This window comes from Tetrao urogallus (genome assembly GCF_951394365.1).
Source record: "Tetrao urogallus genome assembly, chromosome: 1".
Lineage (NCBI taxonomy): Eukaryota > Metazoa > Chordata > Aves > Galliformes > Phasianidae > Tetrao > Tetrao urogallus.
This window is the reverse complement of record NC_136813.1, coordinates 77,657,476-77,671,424: the sequence shown is the minus strand read 5'-3', so window position 1 is coordinate 77,671,424 and position 13,949 is coordinate 77,657,476. Positions and strand designations below refer to the sequence as shown.

The following is a 13,949-nucleotide window of genomic DNA, read 5'->3' as shown; positions in this document are numbered from 1 at the left end:
TTTGCAACACTATGTAAAAAGTTTTCTTTCCATTTACAACTTAACACTTAGGCTATTCTGAACCATCTTGGCTAAACACCCACAACACAAAATACTCCCACTAAATAATTGTGTAGAATATTTTTTACGTTTATGTATAAAATGTGTGTGTGTGTATATATGAATATATATATTTATATATACATATACACACACACATATACATATATGTATATAAAGAGTTTGACATCCATTTCTCTCCATCTCTCCAGTTAGCCCATCTGCAAGTTGTCAAGCCTACGTGCAATTAACTGTTTTATTTACAGCTGTAATGAGCAAAAGTCAAGGATTTACATAGCATCACTCGATTTGTGTGCCTTTTCATCTTACTTGCTTCCAAAGACTGCTTTATTTTGATTCAAAAAAATGCAAAACATCTGCTGTTTGTCCAAATTAACTTAAAATAATTACTTTTAATTTAGATAAAAGATTTATTTGCTTTGAGTTTCAAGGTTTTCACTACTCAGAGGCTCGCTAATTTGCCAATGACTAATATATGCATAACATTGCTGGAGAGTTAAATACTTGGCCCTATTTCAAGCTGTGATCCAAGGTCCCAGATACATTTTTTGGCAGAACTTCTCCACAAGAATGCACCCCCGTGACTTTTTATGTTCGATATACAAAGACAGAAGGAAAGATAACATAGAAAAGCCTTACTGCGAAGAAAGGAAGTGGGATGTAAAAAGATAAACAGAAATTTCAAAACCACTTTGTTCCAATTAGTATGATTTAGGATAAGAAATTGCCATAGCTACATGAAAGTTTCATTAAATAGGGAACTGGAAGTTACTCAGGTGTTAAGATAAGGATGTCTTAAAAAGTTACAGTTAACAATCATTCATGAATGTGGGCAAACAGATTAATGAAGCCAGCTTATCTCACACGTTCTCCTAGACTGCACTACTCCTAGCTGAAATACAAAAATGGGAAAAATATTTCTACACTGTCTTATCAGCAGATTTCTGTTCCAAACATATAAACAGCAGTCCTTCAGCAATATGGTATCTTCTCCTACATCATACGAATGCTCTCTGAAAAGCCTTTTCCTCTACACTATTTTCCCCCTCACCAATAAAGAGAAATAAAGCATCGAAAACAAACCGAACAGTCAAAGACATTGTCATAAATATTCTCTGTTCCACACTTGAGGCAGCAAAACTTGAATCTTTCACAGTCCCTGTATTTCTCCTCATCAGTGAGCTGAGCTGGGCCACCAACCAAGGCATCGTTCTCCTCATCTTTATGGTAATGGTGATGGACTCTGAATTGGGAGGGATCCAGTCCTATTAATAAGAAACAAAAATTTCAAAAGACTCAGAGGTCAACCATGCAAGTAGGCTCATTTTTCATATGCTTGGTGAAGCAGAGTGAAAAGAAAGTTACAAAATGTAAATTCAACAGCTGAAAATCTCTCTTTAGCAAACACTGCTCTATAAATACAAACACATTTTACAATTTTTAACCACAAATAAAGGTTCACAAAACATGAAGAAATCTTCTCACTTATCTTCTTACGCAAGATTGCTTTATAAATAAAGCAAGCACGTTGCATTATCATGGGAGTATGCAACAGAACATTCTGTTTCTGAGGAAACCACTCCTAGGATGGCTTTATTGTTATTTTCTTCTTAAGTTACGTTGAAAATATTTCAATAAAAATGTGCATCCTTATTAAGAAACAGTCTTTAAATCAAAACGGCACCATTAAAACTGAAAACAGAGAATAAAAACCCCATTAAAGAAACACGGGTGCACTGCTATTACCAACTCCTTCAAGTCCGTATACAACTGCCAACTCTGATTTCAATGCAGTGGTCGATTTCATTTTGGCTCAGTGGTTAACAGCATGTAGGTTTCAATCTAATGCAGTGGTTAAAATTCAGCAGCAGCATTTAAAACGACAGCGCTGGAGAGAAAATGCTTTATTTCTGATTGCCAGAACTCGGGATTTTAAACAAATAAATACACAAAGGAGATCCTAAAAATACTGATTCAACCACAAATAAGTAAATAAGCAAGCAAGCACGAAGTTCACTACCCTAGGAATAAGACCGCCAAAGTAAATTTAATAAAAATCCTCATTTTTTTGTCATCCTTTGTTATGTTCAACCTTTCAAAAAGTCCATTTATTCCACCCATGACTTTTTCTGTTGTTCTTACTGCTGTTGCTTTGTGATTTTATTTTTAACTCTAGTAAATAGCACATGATAGAAAAGAATCACCTAAAGAGCGTGGAAAAAAATGTGCAGAAAACTATGGCTTACTTTAAAAATAATAAGAAAGGATCAAAGAGAAACAATTAAAAAAAAAAAAAAAAAAAAGAGAGACTACTTTCCCAAAAGCAGTAGCACAGCAAAACAGCCCCCTAAAGCACATATATAGACATTTCGCTCAACTGTATTTTTCCAATATTCAATCAAAAATTGTGAGAGCCAGTAAGAAAATAATACTTTTAAGAAAGATAAATTGAGGCAACTAAAAGCTTACCATGCATCAGCCTACATCATATGTGAATTTTAGTACATGTAAGAATTGCCAGAGAAAAAGTATGAAAGATTACAAATAAAAAGCGAAGCTTGATTTTACAGTTCCTCTTAAGCTCTCTGTACTGAGAGACTTAAAGAAAATGTTTGGGTACAATATTCAGCCATTCAGGACAAGTATTACTGCATGCACAAAACAGTTGTGCTATACAAGCAAATACAGATTGCCTCTACCTAAAATGTTTGATATCTGTAGCTTTACTATCATGATTCTGAATTTCTACTTTACAGCCATATGACAAATTCTAGGAGAGGAAAAAATTACATTGACAGAAAAGATTAACTTGAAAAAACAAGAGTTTTCACTAAAATGTAATAAATGTTTCCAATGTTACTTTTAGGAATAGAAACAAATGTTAGTGCATAGGGCTAATATTTAGTCTCAAAGTGCTTCTTAAACTTTTAATGCTATTCTCTACAATTCTTTGAAAGAAAGAGCAGATAAAGCAAAAAAACAAAACAAAACAAAACAAAACACAGTGCTAATAGCATATTTTACACTTTAATACATATATTAATACATATGGTACAACCTCATCCCTCACCCCCCTCCCACACTCCCACCCCAAAAAAAACCACAACCAAACAACTACAAAACAACCCTGTAGGGCTGCAGGGTTGCTTTTTTGCTTTTTTTTTTTTTTAATTTTATTTTTAATTTGTTTTTGTTTATTAGTTTTGGAAAAAAATGGTGGGAATACACTTTCTGTTTTAAAAACCAAGGAAAACCTTCTGCAACAAATGTGGTAAGATAAATGTTTTAGAAAGTGGAGTTCAGTTTCAGTACTAAGACCAAAACAGAAAAAAAAAAAAAAAAAATCAAAAACCAAATAAAGTATGCATCTAAGATAGTAATGGTGAATAAAAATAAAAATTCACAGATCATTGTGATTGGAACTGGAATGAGAAGCGATCACTGCAACTTTACAATACAGGTGCCATTAACATTCAGTTAAAAATCTATTTTTGGTAGTTTCCCAAATGCAGCAGTAAAGCGAAATAGTTCCCTAAGGAAATACGGAGAGAAAATCTGCTCAACTATGCTTTTCCAATATTCATTTAAAATGGTGAGAACCAATAAGCATACAGATATTTTGTAATAATTTAACATGAAGAAAATATATATTATCCATTCTAAGAAGCTGAATATGTGAACCCATATGTGAACTTTCTCGGCTGTTTTGGCTGGGAAAAGAAAAAACAAACAACCAAAAAAAAAAAACAACAAGGAAAAGTATTGTGATGACTCCTGTGCGTATCTCACGTTCAGTGTGCAAACATCCCCAATGAAATCCGAGACTACAAATCAGGCTTTTAAAGAACATGCCTTCTGCAATTATCTTCTGCAACTGGGATCTATTTTTCTACTATATCCTTTCAGGAATAGTTAGTTCATTCAATTAATCCATTTCAGCTTGCCAACTTGTCTCCTTTTGGGGGGGACACACAGGTCATACTGGGCATAATGCAGCATTTGGAAAACAAAACATGTCTAATACATGGGAAAAAAAAGTGTTTTTTTGGTGCTGTTTTGTTTTTAAAATATTTTTTATTTTAGTTTGATAGAATGAGACAAGTTAGTGAACTTCTTTGAATTCTTGTCTTCTCTGACATCAAGAGAAAGCCAAGGGGCTTTGGGGCTATCACAGAATTCCCTATGCCACAGGTAAGCACTCTGATCTGACCAGAACTCCACAGTTACCTTCCTGATGAAAGAAAAAATCCGTAGTGCTAAAAATGCTACACAAGTAAATAACAGAGGAAAGTTCTAAAAGTTGTTCCTGAATCATTTCGTAGCATTATTAAAACATTTGTTATTTGGTAAGCAAAAAAAAACCCACTCCGTATGCTGAAAGGCAGGCATGTGTATTTCACTAATCGCAATATTGAAAAAAAAAAATTTCTGCAGATGTGTTGGTTTTTTTTTAGACTTTACACAGGCTACCACTGCCACCTCTGCACCCTCCCAGGAGAACAGAAGCGACAAACATATAATAAAGTGAAAGAATCGCCAAGTTCCAGCTCTGAAAGAAACACTCAGACAACAAAAGCGCTATGTCTTTTTTCCACTGATTTTTATTTTATTTTATTATTATTCTTTTAAAGAAAAGCCTGAGAGTTGCTTGCTTGCTTGTCCACGGATTCTGTGTTTTAAAGGCAGGTTCGCCAGAAAGCCCCGAAGTTTCCCGGCCCGAGGCCCGGCTCCAGGCGCTCCGTGACACGGCGCAAAGAGTGTGCGGTGCTGCCACCCAGAGGCCCGGCCGCGCCTAACTTCCCTGCTAGGCTCCCAGCCGGGGCGCCGAAGACTTTCTGGCTTTGCTGCTACCTTTTGTCAGCCTTACGTGAAAGGGATCCTCCCGCTCCTGGAAGGAAGATGCTTCACCGGACTGCCTTTCCAGTTCTGGTGTGGTACACTAAGCAAGCATACAGGCAGGCAGCTCCCTGCACCTAAACCAGCACAGTTAGGCTCCAGCAATCCTCTCAATGCTCAGTCTCGCTAAGACAGCCCTGCTCTGCTCACAATTCTGACTACAAGTCACACTCCAGGGGCTCCACTTCCCCCAGCTGTGAAGGGATCCCTCCACTCTGTAGACAGACCTGCAGGTGACAACCTCCCTTGCATTCCAACCTTCGCAATTAGGGCACCTCTTCTCCGCAAACTACACAGAAAACACAAACCCATGGATAGAGAGTCTGAGCATCCAAGTTCATCTACAGCATTGCAAAGAAAAAGACTACAAACAGCAAAAATTCATACAGTTTAGAGTTGACTAGTTCACTGTCATGAGATTTGCATTGCTTTAATTTTCATTTCCACCACCGTGCACTTGCTTCACTGCCTTGAGTGAGAAAAGCAAGAAAGAATACAGAACCTTGCACGGCTCCTACATGCCACCAGGCAAGTGCAACTGTTCTGGGTTTTGTCAGGAATGCCCACCTGGGCAACTGCTAACTGGTAATGGAACCTACTAAAGAAGAAAAATAGACTTAGTACCACAAGGTAGAGGGAATCTTCTTACAAAAAGGAGTTAACATGCAGACCCTGGCAGCAAGGAGAAAGCGGCGCTGGGAAGCACTCGTAACAGCAAGCTTCAGAAGGACCCAAGAATGACCACCAAAAATTAGATGATCTTCCTATGAAATACCCAAGCATCAAACAACTTACAGAGCACCCACATGCACATCTGCTTGCAAAGCATGGTCTTTCAGAAGACCATGAAACAGCCTAGGACAAAATTCCTTTTCAGCGGCCAGTAGCTTCTGCATTTCACAGCAGTGCATGTCATGCAGGAACAGCTACGAAAATCCCACGGTTGACTGACTGCATCCACAACGTGTGGGTATTTCTGACATCACAGAAACAACAGCGGATTTCTCTGAGATCATGAGTAATATCTACCTAACAACAACAAAGCCTACTTCAAATATGTTAAGAGAAGTATTCTGCCAATAGAATTCTTCTTGTTTAAAACCTATGGATATCTTCAAGATGGCGTAAACGAGTTCTCCAAGCATTGAAAACGATCACATTTATTGAGTGCTATTTTCATCAGATTTCACACTTTACTTATCCTCTGAAAACCCAACAATCCTCATCTTGACGCTGCTTTTCCCTGAGAACTTCAAGAAAAAGAGAGTGCAGGAGTATGCCCATGAGTTTCTCATTTTTAGAAACAACAAATTTCCAACCTCTCAAAGGCTAGGCAGACCTCCTACAATGTCCGAAAACAAAAGACCATTTTCAGCTCGATTCCATAGTGAATGAATGTGACATTTAAAGAGCTCTCTGCAATTTTTAGGTGTGGTTATTTGCTTTTGTTCTTCAGTGTCTAAAATAGCTTAGTTAAAATAACTTACTTGGAGCACAGACAGAACAAAGAACTTTTCATCTTTCTGCTGCGAGCCAAGTCTCCCTAAGTTGAGCTCAATTTTATGTACTCAGACTAACATGAAGACTTGTCAATTAAACATACACCTTATAAAGAGATGCTGTCAAATATGAAACCAAGAATGCTAGAGTCGTTCTCCCCATCTGGACACATACTCTACATATCATGATAAATCGCATCAGGGTACACACAGATGAGAACACAACCACGTTTCAGCCCACAGATACAACACCTAGGTTGAACAGTAGCTTTCTTCTTCAAAACAGAAAAAGATAAGAAAAATAACAAGAATTTGGCTGGTTAACAATAAAAATACTACCTAAAAAGCCTAACTGAACACAAAGCAACAATGCACTTGCTTGTTTTACTAAACTCAGCTCTAGTCTTGGACACTTGAATCTATTTTCCATTTCTTTGAAACAAGCATACTGGACTATCCCTCCAATAACGATCAGAAAAAAAAGCAGAAAAATAACTTCAACTTGCAACAATTAAGCACAACTCTGATAAAGTGCTGCACGTAAACACCTAAGTAGAGCAACAGTTTTGAGAAAGATCTGACTTCACCTTCAAGCTCAATTTATGCACTCCCAAGAAAACAAAGCCGGAGATGGAGATAATGTTTTTAGCATGGTCAAATTAAGTGCATTTCACATCTAAGATTGTAATAGGACATACACAGGTTTTCAGATTAACAACTGCGGACTATTAATAAACTCTCAGCTGCATTATGCCATTACAGATGACAAAAAACATTTTCGTCTTGAAAGTTATATAGAACAATAATCAGCATAGGCATCTGCAAACAGCACGTGCTATCAAGTGGCATACAGGCCTTAAGATCTGGGCACTTAATTTAGGTGCCTGCAGGGAGCTAGTCTTTCATATCTAAATCTCTCACCTAAAAAACATGCAAGTTTTCTTCATCTTATAAAATTTTAACACATGTAATACTGTTTGACTTCCTCAGATTTGCATAGCACATAGCTGGTTCCTGACATGAAGAGAAAGTTGCATACTGAGGCCCTGCCACATAAACAGAAAGATCTGTACGGTCAGCCTGCACTTGTGAAGTAGGGCTGACACCTCTTCAAGGCATTAGAGACGCAACACCAACACCTACAAGACACAGCCTTGCAATCAAACAGCCACATTTGTGGTTGTCGTGCCTACACTTCCAGAGTAAGAAAAACATCCACACCTTCCTTCCCCACTCCCACCTTTTTTTATTTTTTTTGAAACCGAGATGGAAAAAGCTGATTGTCTTGGGAGATGAGGACCTTTCATGGCAATCACTCTTCTTGAGAAGCCACAAGACTTAACTGTGCACATTTTAAATGCAAACCATAAGCCCCACAACGAGGACGACCATCTCTAAGTAACGAAGCTACAGAGATGCCTTGTCCCAGGTAAACAGTCCTGATGAGCAAGACACTGCCTGTTGGTTTTAAGCGACCAGTTCTTGGACCTTGGCCATCTCTGATACATAATGCTGAGGTCCAACTCTTCTTTTAAAGATTAGCAAGGTTAACAGGCTTCTTCCATGTCGCTGAGTAACAGTTCTAAAACCTGACAGGCTAGGTGTGGGAGATCTCAACATTTCTGTTTATTGAAGAGATCGCTCCTGTTGGTGAGTCATTTTCAGGAGGAAACAACACAAAAAAAGGTTACGGGGAAAGAATTATATTTTCAGGGAAAGATGCCTGAATGAATGGTAAAACATTTTTCAACACCTGTACCTCTTTCTAGGTAAAAAGCCTAGGGGATACAAAAGACAATCAGAACTGGGTATAAAAATACCTTTAACATTCTCTTAAAAGCACAAACAATTCTAACAAGGGCAATTCCCTGTTGCTCATTTTAATAAAAACTGCTGATTTCATGGCTCACTGGCATTACTCACATTTTTTTATAGCCTTTTATAGCCTTTTTTTGGCTGTTTGCCTGAACAGTATGAATTAATGAAGACTGTTACTAACATTTTGTTTCTATTTGCTAGTAGGTCAGTTCTAGCAAAAAAAGTCCTCAATTACATACTACTAAAAACTGTATCCTTTCAGTACAACTATGACTGGTTTCTCAAGAGAGTGCTAGAGAGTACATACTGCAGAGAACTACTTCGGTAGCTTAAGAAAATCCTAGAAACATGCAATAGTAATTGAACACCATCAGTACTGTCATATGAACATAAAATATTTGCAATTCTGAAAAAGGACTGTAAGATTCTGTTCATGCTAATAAATACCTCCTGAAAAATGTTACTCTGCTGTAGTCATACAAAGCCACAATCCAAATTGCTTTCTATAGACTGTAGAACACATGCTACTGCTCACTGTAGAAGCACTAATTTTCGGAAGCATTTCTGTTATGAAACACACATTTAAACTCCTCACTTTGTCTCTTAATTCCTTGAATAAGCTTAAGTTAGAATACTTACCTAACCACGTTGCAATAAGAACAGAGTCAATTCCCTCTATAGGTTCACATATTCTAGCAACTACTGGATGTATTTGCTGTGACAAATAGTATTGAGTATCAATAGTAAGATTGTCTTGCTTTTGCAACTGTTCTGGAGCGTATGCTCGCTGGCTGGCACTGAGATTTGATCCATCCTAAGACAAGAGACAAATATGAAAGAGTGTGAAAAGTAACATCGACATTCAGTCTACACAAAGGATTAAGCTTCAAATATTATGTATTATTTTAACAAAAAATTGTTACACAATCACCCTTTTGGTTGATTTATTATGCATCCAACACAAATCCAACAGTGGTTAAAAAAAAAGCTGCGCTGCTGATGCTGGCATCAACTAGCAAGTTCAAGAATGTAAATCCAGCTTGTGTTATTGCAGCCTACACGTGCAAATCAGTAAGAGTAGACAGAGTAAACAGTTCCATCTGTCAATTCTGAAATGCACAATGAAAACACATTGTAACTATCAGCCCAGTTAAAAATATGCAGAGGGCATGCATTTTGGATTCACTTTGTACTAAACTGGCATTATCATTTTGCACAACAAGCAAATTCCAAGTCCTGGATATTAAAACTATATCTGTTTTGCTAGGAAATTTATACTCTTTCATTCGATAAATAAACAATTAAAATGAATAGCTAGAGAAGGACCACCGTCCATTGTCATGCGAATTATCAGACAGTGGAATAGTATCAATTTGAAAGAGAAAAAAATACTGAAAGAAACAAATGGTGACATCTCAAGCCAAAAGAGAAATACCACTCAGAGGTTTGGAGCATATTCCACTCTTCAGTGGAATGTAACTTATTTTGTCTGTAGAATCATGTGATCAGTTCACAACTTCACTACGAAATTTTATTTTTCACCTGTATTAAAATTCTAGAGTACAAATTACAGTAGTATTTTAACAAATATTCAGTAATACAAGCAATCCTTAACAAGGGGTTGGGGGGGTGGATGACTAAAGCTTATTTCTTGCTAAGTGCAATCCTTTTGTCTATTTTTTTTTTTTTTAATAAAATTTACACATTGACACATTACAACTCAATTTTTCTGTTAACACAAGATACAGGCTTCAATAGGCTCAGCAACCATGGACTGAAAACTCATCACTATTAAAGACAGACTGCAAGCCATTGGTCCCTCCTACTCCTTTCAGACAACTTAGTATTCAGAACAAAATTAATTTAGGACTATTCAGCTCATCCAGCTGCTTTGCAAAAATAATTGTAATGCGATTCCTTCAGCTCCTTCTTTCAACAAGTACATTCTTCTCTTGTATTGTGCCATTGCTCAGCCGTACCAATAGTCCAGCTCTCAGAAGTCTTGGCAGCTTCCTCATGCTGGGCTAAGGACTCTCAATTAAGTATAAATCAGTATCACTCAGTTCTTAAAGATAAAGGAGCTGAAATATTGGGCCAGTGTAGAAATCACACTGCCAAGCCCATCCATTTTGCATAAGAGATGCTTTGGCCCATGTAATCCAACCTATACTTTTTTGTTGTTTTTAAAGCAAATCTGAAGTAGAATATATATTTGTGAGATAATTATATACATGTCACTCATGCCAGTACTTAGCAGCTAAGAGGCGTGTGCTCCCTAACACGTTTTAAACATTTAAAACATAGTCAAACCAAACATCCAAAAATTAAGCACGATCAACAACTGTGACTCCAGAACATCTCTCTGCTGTGAAACAGCCAATAATGTGGTGACATACATTCCACACGTGTCACCAACATTCTTCTACGTTCCATTAGCACATGCTGTAGACAGTACCACCTAAGGAAGAACACTAATGCTTCCAGTCTTCATCAGCAGAATTCAGCCTGCTGCTCTTTAAGGGGGCATGGACACGCAAGCTAGTTTCTGGCTATGTTGTTTCAGAACAAAGTGCTAAATATTAAGCAATGGTCTAACACGTGGTCTGATCACTAACATCATACTGATATTAAATTAAACTGAAAGGAGGCTTACTGAATTTTATTGTAACAACTGTACTTCCCAGGAGAAGCAAAATTTACCGGCAGGCAGTGAAGACGACAAGGAATGAAAACTGATTCATTCAAGATTCATTTAGCAGAAAGCAGCCTCAGAGTAATTCCACAACAGTGCCCTACAGAACTTCATCAGGTGAACCAGCAGAGAGAAAGAAACTATGCCTGTTTTCTAAGGTGAAAAGCACTGCTGACAATAAAGAACTTCAAATAAAAAGCAAATCCTAAGCATTCTTCAACTAGTTGTATAGGACTCTGAACAAGCTTTCATTAAGAAAGTCTCTTCCCTCTGTTATGGGTTTTACATCCCGTGGTATTTTCATTTTTCTTGAGTTTATACTCAGGTTCAGAGTAACACTGTGGAGAAATGGCTAGAAAAGAACAGTCAACTCAACAATAATGAGAGGGGAATGGGTTAAAAGATAAATAGGCATTCCACTGTGGTGTGAGTTATGCCTCACACACAAGGGTGTCGTAATCCCTTCCCTCTTGCATGTAGAAAGGAGCATGGCACGTTCCTCCCATTGAACCACACACCCAAACACACTCATGCCATGTTCACAATGGTATTTTTGAACATCTTCCAGCAAGCAGCTTAATTTCAAAGTAAAGGAATGTGACTAAATGTCAGACTCTTTGAAGAGTCACAGTGTATGTAATAAAGTGTACGTACATATACTTATACACAGACACACTTAAGGAGGTTCTTGGTAGTAATTTGGGGAGTGGAAGGAGCTAGTGATTGAATTCTATTCTGTTCCAATTTACAACATCTTTGCAGAAGGAAAAAAAGAGCGTCATGTTGAATCAACAAAACAAAACAGTAGTACGGAGCTGTAGAAGGAAATAATTCTCTAACCAATAGGAAAGTTGAATAAAATTTGTAAAGATGTATTAAACGCACATGTGACACCATTACAGTGTCATATTTAGATAGTGCACCCAAATTTTTTGCAAAGAAAGCTCAAAAAAATGTCATCACTGTAGAAAACTGGAAAATATGTCTTTACTGCAAGATATACAAAAACAAGCAACCACTTCATTGTTCCAGCTGTCACTAAGATGATGTCATCTTCTGAAGCTTTGAAAGCATTCACTAGATAAATACCTGAAAACAGAAAGCTCTTCAGAGCACCCAGCCTGACCAACAGTTATTGAATCTGGCACTACCTCTATGAATTAAAAAGCACAAGCTAAGACCAGAATGATGATTATAACGTTTAACCACCATCACCAAAGAACTTTCCAAGAATGACAGGCTTTTCACCACCAAAACATTTTTCTCCTTCGAATAAATATATGCTGTTTCCTTTAAAATTAAGGTATTAATATTATTAACAGAAATTAATCCATGGAAATTTTATAAGCCACTATGGAGACGGCCAGATGAACTGAATTGAATGTTAAGGAGCTGTTTTTTTGTTTTTGTCTTTTTTTAAAGAAAAAAAACACCAAATTCAGTACAGAAAACTGACCATTTTAAACTGTAACGTAATCTCACTACAAAGAAACATCAAAACTTTCTTTTCCCAGGAGTTGGTTTTCCTTGTTGTCTCTGAAAACTGTATGCTGTATTTAGCTATAAATAATGACATTTTTACCTGACAAATGATGTATGACACTGTATCTCCTGCCTTCACCTTTCGGCCTCCTTGAGAATTTATCCACATGGCAACATGCACATGTGGTAAGCTTTTTTTGTCAGGATAATCCTGTGGATCTTTTGTCAATGCCTAAGAGATCAAAGAAGGAAACAAAAACATAACTATAAGAGAAGTATTTTACTTCAGTGATGGACAACTCAGAACTTTAAGAGGCAAGATTACGTAGCAGCTATCTTCACTTATCTACTATCCACTAGGACATTTACAACACATGCACAAACACACAAAACATGTGAAAATTGTAATACAAGTGTTTTCCAGGCATTAAGCTTTAGGTAACTAGTCTTACAAACTTTTAAAATGTTGTTATTAATAAAATGAGAGGATGTTTTTACGATTACTGTTCAAAAAGGCATTGTAGTGAAAATGTCATAGTCCAAAACAGAAATATAATGGAATTGTGTTAAAAATAAACTAGGTGAAAGGTGAAAGCATTGTGCAAAATAGAAGAATATCAGGTCTTGATCATGTTTTCAATGTACAGAACTCAAATGGGTGCAAATGAGAAGATCCACCTCAGAATTCTTTGTGAGAGCGTCCTATCCACTCCTGTTATTTCATGGTGTCATAAGGACAAGGAAGACTTTTATCAGGAGTCAATATCAAGAGCAGCAAAGCTTTACTGAGGCACAGAAGAGTTGTAGACTTCATTTACCTTATTTATTTCAAACTGATTTACTGGGATCTGGCCACCGATCACATTTTCTCCAATTTCTATAAGCCGCCTTTGAATATTTTCCACAATTACATCTCGGGGCTGATCAGAAAGAATCTGACCAATTACATAGCTGCAAAAAACAGGTCCGAAGAAAAGCAAAGCTTAAAATAAACAAAACAAAGCCAATGCAATAAGCAAATTTCTCCCTTCCCAGGGTTACCTCTACAAGCTAAAGAACCTGATGTCTGATCCAAAATTTAGAGAAATTTGCCAGGATATTTCCTGTCTTGTTTTATTTTATTTATTCACTCATTTACTAAAACCAAGTTACTGTAAATAATTCTAACGTTTAGCAGCGATTTGGAACTGTCAAGACCAACTAGCTTGCTTTCTGTTCCTGTTTTATTTTGGCATTTATTATTCTTTACCAGGTATCTACAAGGGGCAAGAAGAGAACTGGAGAGAAGAGAAAATGCAAAGTTAAAGTAAGCAAAGTCTTGCCTATTTCTGTATGTGGTTGGAAGATCTGCCAGCTGCAGAAGAGTTAGTCACTAAAGAACACTCTCAAACATTTGTATAGCTTTAATTACTAATACATTCCTAGCTTGGAAAAATTTGCTTCTATTATGATGCATCTTTTCTTAGAAAATGCAAGTCTTAAGAACAGTAAGCAAGCGTGTG

At 37.0% G+C, this 13,949-nt stretch overlaps 1 protein-coding gene across 1 annotated transcript in view; it reads right to left on the bottom strand.

Annotated features, from left to right (window-relative positions):
- POLA1 (DNA polymerase alpha 1, catalytic subunit) overlaps positions 1-13,949 on the bottom strand; it is a gene marked incomplete at both ends in the record, with an annotated part of 192,185 nt that overhangs the window by 101,936 nt on the left and 76,300 nt on the right. Inside the window, 4 exons of the mRNA XM_079545479.1 lie at positions 1,144-1,325; positions 8,913-9,087; positions 12,548-12,679; positions 13,266-13,398. Of these exons, the coding sequence (XP_079401605.1) occupies positions 1,144-1,325; positions 8,913-9,087; positions 12,548-12,679; positions 13,266-13,398 (622 nt within the window). The remainder of the gene's footprint in view (positions 1-1,143; positions 1,326-8,912; positions 9,088-12,547; positions 12,680-13,265; positions 13,399-13,949) is intronic.